General features: G+C 39.3%; 1 protein-coding gene across 1 annotated transcript in view; it reads right to left on the bottom strand.

The window, feature by feature from the left end:
• The window catches only part of ABCB1 (ATP binding cassette subfamily B member 1), a 104,764-nt gene that overhangs the window by 24,632 nt on the left and 60,526 nt on the right, over positions 1–19,606 (bottom strand). Inside the window, exons 15-21 of the mRNA XM_010370650.1 lie at positions 16,904–17,065; positions 15,847–16,023; positions 15,133–15,279; positions 12,341–12,448; positions 10,275–10,352; positions 7,493–7,576; positions 2,390–2,593 (exon numbers count right to left, since the gene is read on the bottom strand). Coding sequence (XP_010368952.1) covers positions 2,390–2,593; positions 7,493–7,576; positions 10,275–10,352; positions 12,341–12,448; positions 15,133–15,279; positions 15,847–16,023; positions 16,904–17,065 — 960 coding nt within the window. The remainder of the gene's footprint in view (positions 1–2,389; positions 2,594–7,492; positions 7,577–10,274; positions 10,353–12,340; positions 12,449–15,132; positions 15,280–15,846; positions 16,024–16,903; positions 17,066–19,606) is intronic.

Consider the following 19,606-nt stretch of genomic DNA (forward strand, 5'->3'; position numbering starts at 1 on the left):
ATTAATTCAGGTGTCAGGAATGGCCTCTCTGAAAAGGTAATAATTTTAGGATATGAATAATGTAAAGTCAGCCAAGAGAAGATCAGAGGCAATCAGCTTAAAATGTTCCAGGAATTGCAAGAATGTCCACTGGGCCAGGGCACACAGGCATAAGAGACTGTGATGCCAGATAAGGTTATAAAGGTCATCAGGAGTTAGATCATACAGAGTTTGATAATCCATGATAAAAGATTAGATTTTGTTCCAAGTATGATAAGAAGCCATTTGGGACTTTGAAATAAGGGTTGGCATTATCAGATTTGTATTTATGAGAGATCAGAATGACTTCTGTAAGAATGTAGAATATAGTTGGACAAGAGTGGAAGGAGTAGAAGCAGGGAGATTGGTTAGGAGGCTGTTGCTGTGTGACTGTGAGCAAGTTACTTGATCTCTCTGAATCTTGGGTTTCATTATCTATCCAACAGGGATAATTCAACAGGGTTATTGTGAGCATTAAATTAGATCATGTATTTAGAGCTGTTAGTATGATACTTGTTATATAAGAAGTACTAAACAGCAGCTTGAGAATTGTGATCAGGTGGAAGTTGATTTTCAATATTACGTGGACTGGTTGGTGCAGATCCACTACTTCCCCTACCTACTTCCGTCCCTCTCATGAGCCACCCCTGAATTAGAACATGTATCACATCCCTGACCTTTACTGAGAAAATCTGCCATATCCACACATAATTCATTTCCATCTGCTTCCCTTCCTTTGGCCCCTCTGACAGGACTCCAAGAGTCTTAAATCTCATGTGTCACTTCAAAGGTGCTAACCTGTGGTTTGCATGAATTAGCTTAGGATCAGATTGGATCATCTTCTTCCTAAAAGCAATCTAAGACTCCCTGCTGGCACATTTCAAATACCTCACTGTTAACTAGAATGCTTTCTCCTTTTTACATATTTTGTCCTAGATTTTTCCATCTTCTCAGGGGAAGAGTCAACACCATGGGGGAGATCCCCAAAGTACAGTATTAAATGGAGTCATTGGCACAGAATGTATTCCCTGGCAGGGCCAAAGTTACTTGAGCCAGACCACAATAGACCCCTGTGGGTCAGAAACATCCTGATGTACCTCCAGAAATGGGCCTCTGGGAGCCTGACAGGATGCCTGACATAAGGTTTGATCCCTACAGACACTGGCTGGGGAGGTACTACAGCTGGGCCAAAAGATTTTTCAGAGAGAACCCCCCAAAAATGGGATAGTCCGAAGAGATAGCAGAGAGGTAAAGGACAAAGCATTAGAGGCAATGACCAACATCTGGGGCCTTCCTCATCATTCACTTGGTGAGGTAGCTGGGCCTACTGACAACCAGAGCCACTCTGATCTGCGTGAGCCCACTCTGATCTGTGTGAGTCCCTGCCCTAACTCCCGGGAACCTCAGAACGTTCATCACACATATATCCCTGTCCTAAATGTCAGTTATGGCAGTCAGCCCTGCTCTGACCTCTCATTTCCACTATGATACAGGTCATGTGATATCAGACTGCATTCTGCCATCAGAGGAACTCTTCATTTTATAACAGAAAGAGAAACAACTTGGGAGCACAACTGTCTGAGTTTGAATTCTGGCTCCAAGATCTATCAGCTCTAAAGTCCAGAGCCATGACCTGCCTGTGTGTGCCTCAGTCCCACCAGAAAAATGAGATAATAGACCCCGTATGGTTGCTATAAGGAGTAAGACATTTGCCAGGAAACACAGTAAATGCCACATAAGCATTTGTTAAATAATGGGAAAAAATAGACAAGCATGCAGGGGGAAAAAAAAGAAGTAAAAAAAGGGTAAAGATAAATAGAAATAAGATGAAGAGAGGAGCATCATAAAAAAAAGAAAGAGTGGTAGTAATTTAAAACAGATATAATAAATACCCCTAGAGTTTTTCCATATTTAATCTCCCCCCTTACATGTACAAATAAAATGGGCTTACTTTCCTCAATAAAGGAATGGATTTAACCTTGAAAGAAAAGAAAGAAAAGAAGGAAGAAGGGAAGGAAGGAAAAAAGGAAAGAAGGAAGGAAGGAGTGGAGAGAGAGTGAAAGTGAGGAAAAAGAAAGAAGAAAATAACTAAGGGAAGGAGGAAAGTGGGTAGGAAGGAAGAACAGTGTGAAGACAATGGCCTGAAAATTGAAAAAGTTTGTTAAAGTTAATTATCAGTTTTTGAGTCCAAGAACTGGCTTTGCTACTTTCTGTAAGTTTCTAATTTACTGAATAAGTATAAAAAAGATTGCTTTGAGAAATAGTTAGAAACACATTCTTAGAGCACAGTAAGCAGCAGGGAGTAACAAAACACCACTGATTAGAATATTTTACTCTACTTGAGTAATCAATCATATTTAGTTTGACTCACCTTCCCAGCACCTTCTAGTTCCTTCTTATCTTTCAGTGCTTGTCCAGACAACATTTGCATTTCAACAACTCCTGCTATTGCAATGATGGGTACAATTGCTAAGAGTAACAGTGTCAGTTGCCAACCATAGATGAAGGATATAATTATTCCTGTCCCAAGATTTGCTATATTCTGGGTAATTACAGCAAGCCTGGAACCTATAGCCTGCAAAACAAAACATATTAGAGAAACTTTAAAAATATTATCTTCACAACTCATGCTTCTATTTTCTGAAAACTCACCTTCATGAGACTATCTTCATTATTTTCTCAGTAATGAACTAAAAAGTAAAGATTTACTTATAAGTTTATTGAGTTTCTACAGTAAGAATTTCCATGACTTCAGAATGCTGAAAGTAGAATATCAACAATCTAGAGTTCAATTACATATTCCTATTTCTTCGGATCTTTTAATACCAAGAAAACCTTCGTTAATCACAGCAACATTACTAAAGCAATCCCTGTAAATCAGCAAGATAAAGGAGTCTGACAAACTAGGAATTATGGAAATTTCCAATGTTAGGTATATAATTACTTATAATTTAAGCCTGATATTTGTCATTAATAATATTCAAATATATCTGGGTCTGTTTGAGATATAATGTTTAATTTGGAAAAAATACAGAGTTGAAAATTATGGAATTTAATTTAAGATAGTAAGCGGGCATTATTGTCTTCCCCTTGAATTCCAGAGGGAGTCTGAAGCATGACTTTCATTAGTGTGTGCTGATTTCCAGCTCTAAAGTCAGAAGTCAAACTACAAAGTGAATTTAATCCACCACTGTATAAAGTCCAGCTGTAAACCAGATTTCCAACTCTGAAACCAAAAGTCAAGCTACAAAGTCAGTTTAGTCCATCACTCTATAATTTAGTCCAGCACATCTCCTCTACCCTGGAAACATTCTGTGCCCCCAAGCTATTCCAAATGCCTGCTCTGGCCCCAGACCTGCTTTTTCTGAATAGGGGCTGGGTAAAATAAGGCTGAGACCTACTGGGCTACATTCCCAGGAGGTTAGACATTCTAAGTCACAGGATGTGACAGGAGGTCAGCACAAGATACAGGTCACTAAGACCTTGCTGATAAAACAAACTGTGGTAAAGAAGCCAGCCAAATCCTACCAAAAATCAAGATGGTGACCAAAGTGACCTCTAGTTGTTCTCACTGTTCATTATACATGAATTATAATACATTAGCATGCTCAAAGACACTCATACCAGTGCCATGACAGTTTACAAATGCCATGGCAACGTTACCCTATATGGTCTAAAAAGGGGAAGAACCCTCAGTTCTGGGAAGAGCCCACCTCTTTTCCTAGGAAACTCATGAATAATCCACCCCTTGTTTAGCATGTAATCAAGAAGTAACAATAATAAGTATAAGCAGCTGAGCGTCCCATGCTGCTGTTCTGCCTATGGAGTAGCCATTCTTTATTTTTTCACTTTCTTAATAAACTTGCTTTCACTTTATGGATTCGCCTTGAATTCTTTCTTGCACAAGATCCAAGAACCCTCTTTCAGGATCTGCATCGGGACCCCTTTATGGTAGCAATAGAATCCTTTATAATTCCCTACACTAATCCCTACAAAATCATTTAACACCTGTCTGATATAAACACCAGAATTGTACTTAGGAAAAGAGCACTATAACTATCAGTAGCCTTTAAATACATTAAATTCCATACCATGGAGCTGCACCAGGGCTGAAAGAGATATCATAAATAATATAACACCTATACATTTAGTTGATGCAATCACTGAGCTTATATTAAAGGGATGATTTGCCAAATTTGGGATAAATCAGACTAGAATGGTTTTCAAAGCCAGCTCTCTGCATTTCACATCTTTAGTTTGAAGGTCAAAGGATGCAAGCTGGAGAATGGCTGTGCCACAGGGATGATACAGGTTGCTCCTGTTCTCAGTATCTACAAGTTCTACTCAGAGCTCATTTCCCACTGCAGCTACTGACTTATGTGCTTGTGAGAGAAGCTCTTAGAATATCACCTAGAATCACTTCTCAGTGTGAGTTCATGGCAGAGGAATTACCTGGCTATATAACCTTTCAGATACATAAATGTGCAGCTTTGGATAGTAGTGAAGGGCCACAGAAAGAAATAAGATGGATTAAAGACAGCAAATTCTTTAATGTACCAAAAAGAGTAACTAAAAAGTCTAAGACCTTAAACTGCAAGGAGATTTAACCCCTTAGCTTCATTTGATTTAGCACTTCAGACATTACACTGGTTACTGTTCCTTTATTCTAAAGATTAACACTCACTGTCCTACATCTATTCCTACAGAGTAGGAGTCTATAGAAATATGAGGACTGAGATGAATGGAAGAGCACAGATTAGCAGACAGAAAATTTTCATTGTAAAGACTGGGGTTGAGAGGAGGAACCAAAACCTGTCAGCCAAAAACAGATCAGTTAGTGGTGTAAAGTAGATCCAACAGTCCTGTCTCAGCCAATCTGTGATAACAGCTACATTGGGCTTTCCTAAGTTGACAGTGTTTGCCAACCTGCTCATTTTCTCTTCTCTGGTCTTTCCTTTTTAGCCACTGTTTTAAGTTCTGGAAAACAGTTTTGCCTGAGTGGCTCACATAAGGTGAGTGCAGCCATCTTGGCAGGGCCATGAAAGTGCCAGTTTGAGGTGTCTTTGGAAAAAAAGTGAAAAGCAGAAGGTTGACCCCAGCAGGCAATTAGAGACAGTGAATACAGCAAAGGGCCTCACAAACAGCACTGTGGAGGGAAAAAGTGACCATCAATTTTACAAATATGGGAACTCACTGTGGCCTAAGGCAGGTCATAACACCAGAGGAATTTGAGAGGAAGGAAGAAAAACTGCAATACAGAATGCCCTGAATACATCTGCTCCGGGTTCTGCTGCAAAAGACTGAGTTGCCTCCAGGATTGTGTCTTCCACGTCAAATGTGATGCGGGATATTTGTCCATCAAAGCACATGAGCCCATACCACAGGATCTGTGTCATACTGTGCAATGTCACATTGCACTGGTTACTGTTCCTTTATTCCAGAGACTAATGCTCACTGTCCCACATATATTCCTCCTACAGAGTAGGAGTCTATAGAGTTCTGAGGACCAGAACGAATGGAGAAGCATAGTAAAACTTATTTGGTAAACAAATTATATAAAAGGTTTACTAAAGTTAGCAGTGCAAAGTTCAGCCTTCTTGATGTCTACACATGGATGTCTAATACAGACATCACAAACTTACCATGTCTCATACAGAACTCTCCATTCTCCCCCAACCCTGCTTCTCCAACAGGCTTCTGAATTTCATAAAGATCAACTCCAGCTGGGCATGGCAGCTCACACCTGTAATCTCAACATTTTGGGAGGCTGAGGCAAGAGGATCACTTGAGCCCAGGAGTTCAAGACCAGATTGGGCAGCATAGGGAGACCCTGTCTCTACAAAAAATTTAAAAATTAGCTGGACATGGTGGTGCACACCTGTGGTCCTAGCTAGCAGGAAGGCTGGAGAAGGAAGGATTGCTTGAGCCCATGAGTTCTAGCTTATAGTGAGCTATAATCATGCCACTGTAGTCTGGCCTGGGCTACAAAGAGAGACTCTATCTCTTTAAAAAAACAAAAAATCAACTCCATTTTTCTCCATTGTGCAGGTAAAAAAGAATTGGAGTCATCTTTAAATTCCCTTTCTCTCATATCCATCATCTAATCCAACCAATACATTCTATTGGCTGTACATCTAAAATATATCCAGAATTAATTATATCTTATAATTTTGTATAACCTTTTGTATAACCACATTAGTCTAAAACACTATCATCTCTGTCCTGGATTACTGCAACAGCTTCCTTCTATGCTTTCCCCTTTTGGCCTATTCACACAGTTTCTTCCTTTCACTCACTCTATTCCAGCTACTTTGTCTTCTTTTCTTTTTCTTTTTCTTTTCTTTTTTTTTCTTTTTTTTTTTTTTTTTTTTTTTGAGACATAGTCTTGCTCTGTCACCCAGGCTGGAGTGCAGTGGTGCGATCTCAGCTCTACAACCTCCACCTCCTGAGTTCAAGCAATTCTCGTGCCTCAGCCTTCCAAGTAGCTGGGATTACAGGCGTGCACGTGTAATTACATTCTATACAACTTGATCTAAATATTGATTTTTATTGTTTTGTTTGCTTTAAGCAAAGAATTTTGTAGTAAAACAACAATTACAAAGAGGAGCTGGTACTATTCCTTCTGAAACTATTCCAAACAACAGAAAAAGAGGGACTCCTAAAGTTTATATTTCAATGTTAAAACTCTATGTGTTTCCTCATTCATAGCTTAATTTATTCTTAAAGAAGCCCTATATATTAGATAGAAGAAATGTCAGTATAGTACTATCTTACAGAAAGATTTAAAGATAAAGATGGATAAGGTTCAAGAGGGGAAAAGACACACCAGAGATCACATGAATTTTTTCAAATTCTACATCATTTTGTGAACTTTTGCCATAAACAGTTGTAGAAGAAATTGTCACTTCAGCCAAAAATCAAAACCTGCTGGTTCAATAGTATCTAGTTATATCAAGAGATTCATATAGTAGCAAAATTTAAGTTATTAAAATTATTAAAGTTTAAAGTTATTAAAGATAAAGACTAAAGTTATTCTATCCTTGCTTTAATTTTTTAATGTGCTTTTCATTTCTTTCAATCTATAGAGGATTGTCTTCCCTCCCTTCTATAACCACAGTGACCCTAAACTTTCTTACAGCAATTAAATACATCCTTTCTTCAGGAGCAATTACTGTTTTATGTTGATTGAGCACTTCATACTCTCTTTTCTAAATAACTATTCTCCATGCATCTTGTTAATAGCATGAATAACAGCAATAGCAAAAGGTTTATAAGTTATCTATATGCTCTACAGTATATAATGTTTAAATAGTTAACATGTTGCTATAAAAAGCATGTGATATGTTTGTAGGTTAGATATCTAGCCAACATTTTCTTAATGATGATAACTAACACCTGTAAGGAGAAAATTAGTTTCATGCCAGGGTCCAAAATGGCCAATTAAGATAAACACCAGTAGAAAGGAGGCACGTACCCCTTTAACTTGAGCAGCATCATTGGCAAGCCTGGTAGTCAATGCTCCAGTGGTGTTTTTAGGGTCATCAAACCAGCTCACATCCTGTGGCATAGAAAATGATTTTATTATCTTAAAGCTCTGTTTATGAGACTCCCTGCTCCAAGAGGGCAGCAACAGGGTCAGTTTTGTTTATACTTATATCCCTGGCATTTAGCACCCAGGATGCGACATTCAATACACAAGAAAGAAACTTAATATAAAAACACATAAATAGATCATTTCATTTGTCACAAAAATTTCTGAGTGCCTACTTTGTCCTGTGCATGATTTCTAAGTGTTGGACCTGTACGAACAAAAAAGACAAAGTAGCTGCTTTTGTGAAGCTTAGATTCTAGAGATGGAAGGTACAAAGAAAAGAAAAATTGAGCAGGGTAAGAAGAACAGAAAAGTGAGGGGAGGTGCTATTTTAGTGACTGGGGAGGGGAAAGAGAAGGTCTGTCTAAGGGGACATCTGAACAGAGGCCTGAATGAAGGAAAGGATGAGAATACCTCAGGGAAAGCAGAAACAGCATGTGCAAAGGCCCTGAGGCAAAGGCATACCTGATCTGTTCATACACCAGCATGAAAGCTTTAAAGGCTGCCAGCAGCCTAAAAAGAACCTTTGTGTGAATTTGTAAAAGCCTCCCCTTCCTTTGGACAGATTTGTGTTCTCATTTGGCTCCTCTGATCCTCCCCTCTCCTACTCTTGGGCAGTGAGCCACTGTGTAAGATGTTGTGTTGGAAAAAGGTGGTTGTAGGAGATGAGATTTGAGAGACAGTGGGGGCCAAATAGTGTGTGGCCTTAGGGCAACTGTCAGGATTCCAGACCTTATCCTGTGAGGTATGGGCAGCCTTCAGCAGGTTTGGGCAGTGGGATATGACTTGATTTCTATTTTAGAAAAGTGACTCTGGCTGTTTTAAGGTGAACCTACCAGATTGGGATAAGAATGGAGGCAGGGCGATCAGCTAGGAAGCTCTGCAATGTTAATAGAAAGAGAAGAGTCAAGGATGGCTTCAAGGTTTTTAGCCCAAACAACTGGTAGAATGGAGCTGTTGCTTACTGATATGGGGGAAGAGGGGGTAAGGAATAAGTCTGGTGGGGAGGAGAAGAGTCAAAAGCTCAATTTTGGAAATCTTAAACAGTGAAACCCTTATTAGATATCCAATAGAGAGGTTGAACAAGCAGTTAGATAAATGTAGCTCAGGGCAGTATAAATGATTTGAGTCAAAAAGAAATCAACAAAAGTAATCCAGATTAAAATGTAACATTCAACATAAAATAAGATTTTCTTTGTAAAACCATTTACTTTTAAATACACAGATACTAACATGATTGTGAATTTGAAGTGTGAATTTATGTGTTTTACAAATAACTGTGGTCCCTAAGAAGTTATCTAAACTGGCTATTTACGTTAAAGAAGTATCTATCATTTTTTCCCAAAAATATTTAGAAAAAATAGTGCTATAATTTATTATAGTATGTATCAACTTGCTTTTCAATATTCTTAAGTGGTTAAAAGTGTCTCTGCACAGGAATGTAACGTCCTTGAATACAGGGACCATTCAGGTTTGAATGCCTTACAATACTAAGTACTAGACCTTGTAAGCAGAAGGCACTTAATAAATGCTTGCCCTACTTAACAATTTATGGAGGAGGCATTCCACTAACCATCAGCTCAGCTGCCAAAGTATAATGGATGTAGCAGTTGGCCTGGAGGCTGGTTGGGTAATGGGAAATTTGGCCCTGGAGCAAGGTCAGTGTAGACCTAAGTGGAATCTGAGTTATGAATACAGTTCAACCTAAGAGTTCAAGGACAGGTTTCCCATCAAACCATGCTCTCTCACTCAGATTCAGTCCTGGCTCTGTCAGTCACTAGCCAACAATTTCAATAAATAGATTTTGTTTTTAAATGGTGATGGGAGGAATGGGGAAGAACTGAGGAACCAGAGACAGCTGGCAAAATGTGAATGCCCTCTAGAAAATCTAACACCCCAAAGTGATGCCTCTTAGCCAGGGTTCGAGTATCCCTGGCACATCTGGGACAGACTTCTAAAGCATCATTTTACTCAATGGCAAGTGATTAGTGATTTTTAAAATGGAAAGTTATTAGGTCACATACAAAATTTTCATGATTGTTAAAGGAACTTTCCCCTTTGAACTGGGCTGCTCTGATTTACATTCCTATAATTTCCTTCCCCATTTCCCCAGGAAAACATTCACACGTGTCAATGGTTAGGGTTTTGAAGCTGCAAAATGTGAGCAGCATTCCATTAAACCCATTATCAGCCAGTAACACTGCAGCTTGAACTACTATTTCAGACTAGCCTCAGAAAAGAGAATGGGCAGTGAGGAATGGGTCACAGGGATGTTTTGATTTGTAGAAAGAAAGAGTACAGAAGGCATCTCTTGACGGAAAGAAACACTCATGCCCTGGGTTTCCCAGAATAAAGAAGGAAAGAGAGGAAAGGGATAAGGAGTATCAAAGATGCCTTCTGCCTGCACTGACCACCACTGCTGAGACACAGACTGGAGGTGAATCCATTCTGGAGGCTCTGTCTCAAACTGGTCCAGTTCCTTGTGCCCACCCAGAACAGACAGACAGTAGAGCCTTGCCTGCACCTAGGGGGCAGTTCAGTCGCATCTCTGACATAAGACTGAGGAACAACCAATATAGGAGCAAGGCCCGGGAAACAAGACAGAGCTCCCACTGTCTGAGTCTAAGGGGCACACATCCCAGGGCACAGCCCTCAATAAACATACCTGTCTGAGCATGGATCGGAAAACCATGTATCGGAGCCGCTTGGTGAGGATCTCTCCAGCTTTGCCAAATGTGAAGCCCTGTGGGCAGGAACATGCCTTGTCAGAGACTCAGCCACCAATTACATAAAAGGAGGGAGAATTGATGTCTTTGCTAAAGCAGGAGATTAGACAAAGTCAGAAAGCCTGATTTCAAGGGCTTGCTGTTTCTGCAACTGTGTGCCATGGCACAAGGCTGTACAGGTGGTATAGACAGAAAAGCCCACTTTACAGAAGAAACGGAGGTTTAGAGAGCCTGATAAGATCCAAAGTCCACAGTTATAAGGTCGCAGAGTTGGAATCTTAATCCAGATCCATGAGAATCCTAACCAGAATGGGAACCCAGAGCCTGAGCTTTCAATTACCCACTGGACTCCCTCCCCATGTTACTAAGAAGAGGAGTTGGGTGGTCTAACATCTTTAGGGATTTTGCTATCTCTGGCCTTCTAAGTTCCTATAATTCACAGACTTTGTTCTCACCTGTTTTCCAGGCAAGCTAGGTTCCAGTACCCCCAAGCACCATGATGTTATAAAGGCAGTCCTCTAACTTCTTTTGCTTCACCAATTCAAATTGTCAACATTTAAGGGACCAACTCAAAGCCTGCCTCACTCCAAGTTTCTTAACCAAATTTACATTGAGCAATCTTTACCTCCTCCAAACACCTGTGGTATTAATAGCTGGTATGGCAATCCTGTAAGTAGTTAGAGTGTCACATTTATTCTAGTAAGGACAAATTCTCCAGTGAGACTGTAAGTACTTAGTAAAGAAAGAATTCAGTCTGTTTTTTCTTTTCCCCCTCCTATAATGTCCAGAACAATATTCTATTTTTAAAAAACGTAATACATGCTTACTTGTTGAATAAAGATATCTATTCACAGTTTTATCTTTAAAAATTACAGAGGGCTAGTCATTCAATTAATAAGTGATTACCTACTACTGCCTCACGCAGGCCTGGGCACTTGGTCACATGATCCTTTTAATTATCAAGAGGCAGGTACCAGTACCTCTAGTTTACAGCTAAAGAAATAGGCTTAGACAGTTTACTTATGTGCCCAAGGACACAAAATCAGAAACAGGTATAAGGAGCACTTGAACCAAAACCAACACTGTCTTATCATACTAAACGGTATTTACTTATTTATTTATTTAGAGACAGGGACTCACTTTGTTGCCCAGGCTGGAGTGCAGTGGCACGATCATGGCTCACAGCGACCTCCGCCTCCTGGCCTCCTGGGTTCCTGAGACATTTCCTGCTTCAGCCTCCTGAGTAGCTGAGACTACAGGTGCACACCACCATGCAGTTAATTTTTGTATTTTTAGCGGAGACAGAGTTTTGCCATGTTGGCCAGTCTGGTCTCAAATTCCTGACCTCAGGTGAGCCACTAGCCTCAGCCTCCCAAAGTGCTGAGATTACAGGCATAAGCCACCACACCAGGCCCTCATACTAAACTTTTAGAGTACTTAATTCCTTGCCATTTCATTTCAGCCAAATGATTTGCAAGCTGTAAAAATCTGACTCTTTACAAATGTTTCCTACATTTTTTGTTAGAGGATTGCATCATTGAAATGGTTCTTTCTTCTTGAACAAAAGTTGAGTGATAAATTCTTCAAACCCTTTTTAAACCCGTGTGATCAGTTTATGCGGTTTTTGTTTTTTGTTTCTTTTAGAACACGGGAAGACATTTGAGTATTTATATTTACTGGCAATACTTATATCCAAACTTATATCCAGGGCTCCTCCACACTCCATTTTTAAGTCCCTGCCTTTCACCTCCAGTCATCATATTAGGTCAAACACTCTGTTCCCTCTGGTTTCATTGCGGGAGGTGAGGGTGGAGAGGAGAAGGTAAGCAAGGGAGACAGAGGAGGCAAACATCTTTTTTCACCATGTCAGAAAAACTTGGCTATTAGTAGCCATGTTAATAGAAAAGTTCTACTAAAAGGCCAATTACATCGATGTTTATAAATCCCCCCAGTTGAATAATGATGCATTTCTCAAAATGAATATAGTGAAAATGGAGACATTTACCTGAAGGAAAAACGTAATAAAAGAAATAATTCCAAGGACTAGAAACAATAGTGAAAACAAGTTACTATTCTGTCGTTTTGTTTCAGGATCATCATTTCTTGTAAAAACCTGTGAGAAAACATTTAAAGGATTTTTAGTTCAATCAGTGAAGAACCCATCCTGGACCTGACCCATTTCCCATCTGGCCCAGTATTCAGGGGTCAGGAGAGCCACAGTACACTGGAAATCAGGGTTGGCTTTCCTACTGCCAGCCTTAAAGCTATCTGCATTCTGCCTTCCGTGGAGGCCAAGAAAAAGTCTATCATTCATAAATTGGTCCAATATTTTTTCTGCTCAGGTTCCCTCTTGGAGTCATGAGTGCCACCTCAACTGTGTAAAGTTGAAATCAGAACAAATACTCTTCTCTTCCCTTGGTTGGAACTACATTTACGGCAGTTCATTGCTTTACTATTTCGACAAACTGTCCTGAAGTATCTGGAGAAAACCTGATGTGGTTTTTTTGGTGAACCACAGAGCGGTAGTCATTCACTCAGCCCGGGCCTTTCAAAAGGAAAGGCGTTTCCTTGAGCCTGCCTTCTTGGTAGGATGGCCAGTTAGAGAGCCAGTTGGAAACTACAGCTACCTGACCTAGCACCATACATGAAATGTTTTCCAGAGATGGTTATAAGGGCTAATGGGATGTTTTGGACTCAAGGAACACAGAGAATAACCACTCCTCAGGGAAAGAAAACACGTATCTCCCTTCACAGTGGGCCAAAATCAGTCCTGTAAGACAGTCACATTCCTAGCCCAGGACAGACAACTTTACCTTTCATAAAAAAACAGACAAACAACAACGACAAAAAGGATTTTTGAAAAGATTAAATAATTTTTTGACTGGTCAGTCTAACAAAAATCATAACAATTACTAAATTCTTACTCTATGCCAGGCATTATTCTAAGCAAATTCATATATACTATTCCTCTAATCCTGGCAACCATCTCCAGACTGGAGAATGATTTATTATCACAGTTTTACACAGATAGAAACTGAAGTACAGAAAAGGTAATTAATTTGCTCAAGTCAACACAGCCAACAAGGGATGACTCAAGGTTATAAATCCAAGCAATCTGATGCAGAGCCCACTATCTTCAATGAGGCAGATATCCGGTTGCCTATTCAATATCTAAAAGCTAATATCCCAGCCCTGGGACACTTACCTCCAGACTTATTGTTATATGAAGAATGAGAAAAGTATAAAATCATAAGTTGAGGTTTTGCTACAACCAAACCCATTCCTAACTTAACCACTGCCTTTTTTTTTTCTCTGATGACACCACGGTCTACCCCTCCCCCTATCCCCTAAAAACCTGCAAGACATATGTTAGTGCAAGGATCAGCAAACTATGGGCCACTGGCCAAATGTTTATATAAAGTTTTAATGGAACATAGTCGTGTTCATTCATTTCCACATTGTCCTTGTGCACTACTAGGTCAGAGTTGAGTATTTGTAACAGAAATCATGTGGCGTGCAAAGCCTAAAATATTTACCATCTTACTGTTAATAGAAGAAGTTTGCTGACTCCTGCCCTGGACCATATACTCTACAGAATCAGACATTTGATCACATTCTCAGACTTTTTTTCAACAATTAAAGAAAAATATCTGGCACAGAGAAGACACAAAAAATAATTCTAGAGGCCAGGCATGGCAGCTCATGCCTGTAATCCCAGTACTTTGGGAGGCTGAGGCAGGTGGATCACTTGAGGTTAGGAGTTTGAGACCAGCCTGGCCAACATGGTGAAGCCCTATCTCTACTAAAAACACAAAAATTTTAGCCAGGTGTGGTGGTGCAGGCCTGTAATCCCAGCTACACAGGAGGCTGAGGCAGGAGAATCGCTTGAGCCCAGGAGGCAGAGGGTGCAGTGAGCCAAGATCGCACCACTGCACTCTAGCCTGGACGAGAGTGAGCGAGACTAAAAAAAAATTATAATTCTTGAATAAATATATTTAATATTAAACATGAATATCATTAAACATGAATTCATGAATGAATATATTAAACTGAAATAAGCTAGCCAGGCATGAGTAGACCTGAATAGTCATATATGTTTTGTAGAATCAAAAGTCAGTGTTTAGCTTATGCTTCTTGTGGTGATCAATCTCTTTCTCCACAATGTTTTCAGCAGTTACGGCAAGGGTGTCCTCAGCTTGATGTTTGGAAATATATCACTAAACAGAGACCATTCCTTTCAGATCGTAACTTTTTTGCTAAATATGCCACCATTAAGATGAGGTGGAACCAACATATGTCAATCTCGATCTTTAGGCAGCTGCTCCTATTTGTTTTAACCTTAGCAAGTGGGATGAAAATTACATCTTACAAAAGTAGCATGCTAGGCCTACTTATGTCCTGGAAAATATGTACGTTAGAGAACAGTGCATTCTCAAGCCAGTCTGACAAACATTTGAGGAACTCTCTTTGCATATTGGTGAAATGAGAGTTCACAAGGTTTGTTCAGAGTCCAATGTTGGCAGGTATGAGAAAGTCATCTCATCACTTTCATTGACTATTTCAGGAAGCTGGTCCTTAGTTGCCCAGGCCAGAAACCAACTGTGACAACAAAGGAAGGTTCACAAAGTTAGCTTTCCTATCACAAACCAGACTTCCATTCTTACATCTTCAAGCCAATTAGTTTCATAAGAAGATAATGGATTTTGTTGCTTATGTATCCCAGTTCAAACACAGTTTATTCATTCATTCTTCCATCAGGACTCACAAGTAAATCACACAAATGGGCATCACACTTACCCCTATAATCTTTGAAAATATTATTGCAAATGCTGGTTGCAGACCTCCATTTATAATGGCACAAAATACACCAACAACAAAATAAGGCCATTCAGTTAAATTTAGCTTCATAATCCTCCAAAAGGAAACTGGAGGTATACTTTCATCCTAGGAAACACAAATTATTACAACAGTTAGTTAAAAACTTTTATAATATACAGTTCTTACATATGCACAAAAATTTGTAAAGGAATATATCCTATCCTTATTCCTTATCAAGGAATAAGTGATGACAATTTTGCTTCAAAAAATGTCATAATGATTATTATTTAGCTTCAAAAAAATGCTGACAAATGTTGCTACAATATTCCCTTATTTTTTAAAAAATAAATGATGCTTCCACAAACACTTAACTTTTATTTGGTACTCAGAACCTGACAAGAGTATTTATAAGCAGGAATAAACAGAATAGAAACTTTGGTATTTGAAGACCCGCTATAGTCTCTTTACATTATAAATTTTAATTCTAAAAATTCTACTGTATAAATTAACACTCTTAAATTCTAACCTGATTCTAAAATGTTGACATCCTGGCCTGTGGAACATTCTAGGGGATAGGACAGGAGGATTCTGGATAGCCCTTTTTTGTTCCCACTCCTACCATAGCCCTAGCCCACCAAACTAGGGGAACCACAGTTGGTGAGATTAAAACAAACTCCGCATCCTCCTTCATACCAGAGCCTCTTTGGTACTAAGCTTTCTGTCTTGGCCTTGTGATCCACGGACACTCCTACGAGTGGATCTTTTTCTTATTAGACTGGATCCTGAATCATGTGAAGACATTTCCAAGGCATCAATTTCACTTTTGGATTCATCAGCTGCATTTTCTAATTCAATTTCATTTCCTGCTGTCTAAAATAAACAAGAAATATGCATAAGCTCATTAGGCTGTGTAACCAATGAAAGCTAATCACTGAATGTCAGCTATCAAGGAAAACAGTAATTTGTTTAGTAACTGCAGAAAAGGATAAAGCTAATCTGCTGGGTTGTTTTGTGTGTGTGTGTGTGTGCGTGTGTCTGTGTGTGTCTGTATACGTGTGTGATATTTGGAAATGGAAACCACCAAAGAAGAATTCCCACTGTATATACTGAAATAAACTGGCATTCATTCCATGTATCTTATCTTCTCATGCCCTTTTTTGTGGGTGTTTTGACTCAATCAAGTTTACTCTGGATCAGTGCTGTCAACAGAAATACGGTGCAAGCCATACTGTGAGCCATGTTATTTTAAATTTTCTAGAAGCCATGTTAACAAATGTAAAAAGAAAGAAGTGAAATCAATTTTAATGATATATTTTATTTCACCTAATATATCCAATATATTATTGATATCCTGTGATATCATTGCAACATGTAATCAATATAAAAATTGAGATATTTTGCATTTTTTTGCACTAAGTCTTCAGAACAAGGTGTGCTCACTCTACTTAAAACGTTCCAATTCAGATTCACTACTGTTTAAATGCTCTACAGGAACATGTGGCTACTGACTACTATAATAGATAACTCACCTTGAAACCTTTTACTTTTTGTTATCTGTTTATCCTTCTTTATTTTCCCCTCTTTCAAGAGAGAAAAAAAAGATCTTAAACACTGGTGTCATTCTGAATCCCCCAAGTGTTGTTTCCTACTTTTTAAGATAATCAAATCAAATAATATTTATTTTTAGCATTAAATGCAAAATCAGTTTATCACTGAGATGACTTAGGAAAATTCTGAAGTTAAACTATACCTGCATTGTGACAAGTTTGAAGTAAATGCCTTTCTCTTTCATGAGCTCATCATGATTTCCTTTCTCCACAATGACTCCATCATCGAAACCAGCGATGACATCGGCATTACGAACTGTAGACAAACGATGAGCTATCACGATGGTGGTCCGACCTTTTCTGGCCTAAAGAGAGAGAAATTTGGTTTTTGAATACATTAACAATTACATGAAGAAACTTATCCATTCAACATATACTTACTGAACCAATGCTGTGGGCATTGTAAAACCATCAAATCTATATAAGATAGCCTCTGACTTCAATAAATGTATAGACAATTGATAATAGTTTAAAATGATGTTTTATTGTAATAAATAAAAACACAAATATACCAGTCACATATTAATATTATGTAAGCCCCCAAATATTTTATTTAATGTAAATTTGCAATAATAATCAGGTGCTTGGGCCTGGCACAGTAGCTCACACCTGTAATCCCAGCACTTTGGGAGGACGAGGCAGGCACATCACAAGGTCAGGAGATCGAGACCATCCTGGCTAACACGGTGAAACCCCATCTTATTAAAAATACAAAAAATTAGCCGGGTGTGGTGGCGGGCTCCTGTAGTCCCAGCTACTTGGGAGGCGGAGCGTGTAGTGAGCCAAGATCGTGCCACTGCACTCCAGCCTGGGAAACAGAGCAAGACTCTGTCTCAAAAAAATAATATAAAAATAAAAATAAAAATAAAATAATCAGGGGCTTGTACAAACCAACAAATTCCTACAGCCCAGGCATTGGCCAATCAAAACAAACACAGGCCATTGTGCTGTACTGGTACACACCAGCTAGTCATCAGCCCTAGGAATCATAATATCCTATCCCACATGACCCCCTGGATGAACAAGACAGACAATAAATGTGAGGCAGCAAAGTCCAGACCTCAGTGTCATACTAACCTGAAATAAATTTATGAATTTATTTTATCCAAGGAGCCTGTGTGAGGCTCAATTTATTCATATGTAAAGTGGGGATAGTAATACTTTTTACTTCTTAGAGTAGTTGTGATGACTAAATAAAATAATGCACATAAAGTACTCAACACTATGCCTTATCCACAGTAAGTGCTTAATAAGTGATACTTATTCCTAGGTAGAAGAATTATGGAAACATTGAAGAGTCATGTAAGTCTCTTTCATTTTCACAAAGGAACAGAGCCAGATATCCAGGCCTTATCTGAGACTTCTCTAACCTTTATAATTTTCCAAATGCTCATAATTTTTGTTACTCTGTATTTCTCTCCAGTAAGTAGCAATACAATTCTCAAAACCAACACACAACATTTTCAGGATCAATAGGATAAGTAGAAGGGAAAACTTCAAAAAGAAAAAATACACAAGAGAAAAATTAGGTGGTAGAAACTAGAAAATACACAAGAAAATAGATCAATTCTTTGTATCTTTTTAAGAAAAAGGGGGTATGCAGAATTTCCCCTTAAAATTTATACCTTAAAGTATTTTAAAATATAACCTTTTAAAATTGTTTTTATTTATAATTTAATACATAGTTTCACTATAGATTAATGAGGAAACACAGATAAGCAAACCAATAAGCAGTGGCTCACACCTATAATTCTGGCACTTTGGGAGGCTGAGGCGGGAGGACTACTGGAGCCCAGGAGTCTGAGACCAGTCTGGGCAAGATAGTGAGACCTCGTCTCTACAAATACATCAAAAAATAGCTGGTGGTTGGCCACGGTAGCTCACGCCTGTAATTCCAGCACTTTGGGAGGCTGAGGCAGGTGGATCACCTGAGGTCAGGAGTTCAAGACCAGCTTGGGCCACATGACGAAAACCTGTCTTTACTAAAAATACAAAAATTAGCCAGGTGTGGTGGTGCATGCCTGTAATTCCGGCTACTCAGGAGGCTGAGGCAGGAGAATCGCTTGAACCTGGGAGGCAGAGGTTGCAGTGAGCCAAGACTGTCCCACTGCACTCCAGCCTGGGCGACAGGCCAAGACTCCATCTCAAAAAAAAAAAAAGCTTGGCATGGTGGCACACACCTGTGGTCCCAGCTACTCGGGAGGCTGAGGTAGAAGGATCACTTGAGCCTGGGCAGCAGAGATTGCAGTGGCCATGATGGCACCACTGTACTTCAGTCTGGTGACAGAGTGAGAGAAGAGAAGAGAAGAGAAGAGAAGAGAAGAGAAGAGAAGAGAAGAGAAGAGAAGAGAAAAGAAGAGAAGAAAAAGGAAAAGAAAAGAAAAACAGAAGGGAAGGGGAGGGGAGTGGGGGAGGGAAGGGAAGGTACGGAGAGGAAAGGAAAAGAAAGAAAAGGAGGAAGAGAGGTAGTGATTGAGGGAGGGAGGGAAGGAAGGAAGGAAGGAAGGAAGGAAGGAAGGAAGGAAGGAAGGAAGGAAGGAAGGAAGGAAGGAAGGAAGGGAGGGAGAGAGGGAGGGAGGGAGGAAGGGAGGGAAGGAAAAAGAAAAACACAGAGGTGAAATCACAGATTAAGCAAAATGAGGGTGGAAAAAGTAGCCACAATCCCATCTGCCTCTATTTTGGTCCACAGAATGTTTAGTAAACTGCTTTTTTTCCTCCCTCAAAAATTTATTAAGCACATTGACAGGATGTTTAAAGGAACATTCAAGAGTTGTTTTATTAGAGACAGGGAGAGTTGAAACAAATATGAGTTCATCTTTGAAATCTACTGTGACATCTCAACTTGG

This window comes from Rhinopithecus roxellana, chromosome 6 (assembly GCF_007565055.1).
Source record: "Rhinopithecus roxellana isolate Shanxi Qingling chromosome 6, ASM756505v1, whole genome shotgun sequence".
Taxonomy (NCBI): domain Eukaryota; kingdom Metazoa; phylum Chordata; class Mammalia; order Primates; family Cercopithecidae; genus Rhinopithecus; species Rhinopithecus roxellana.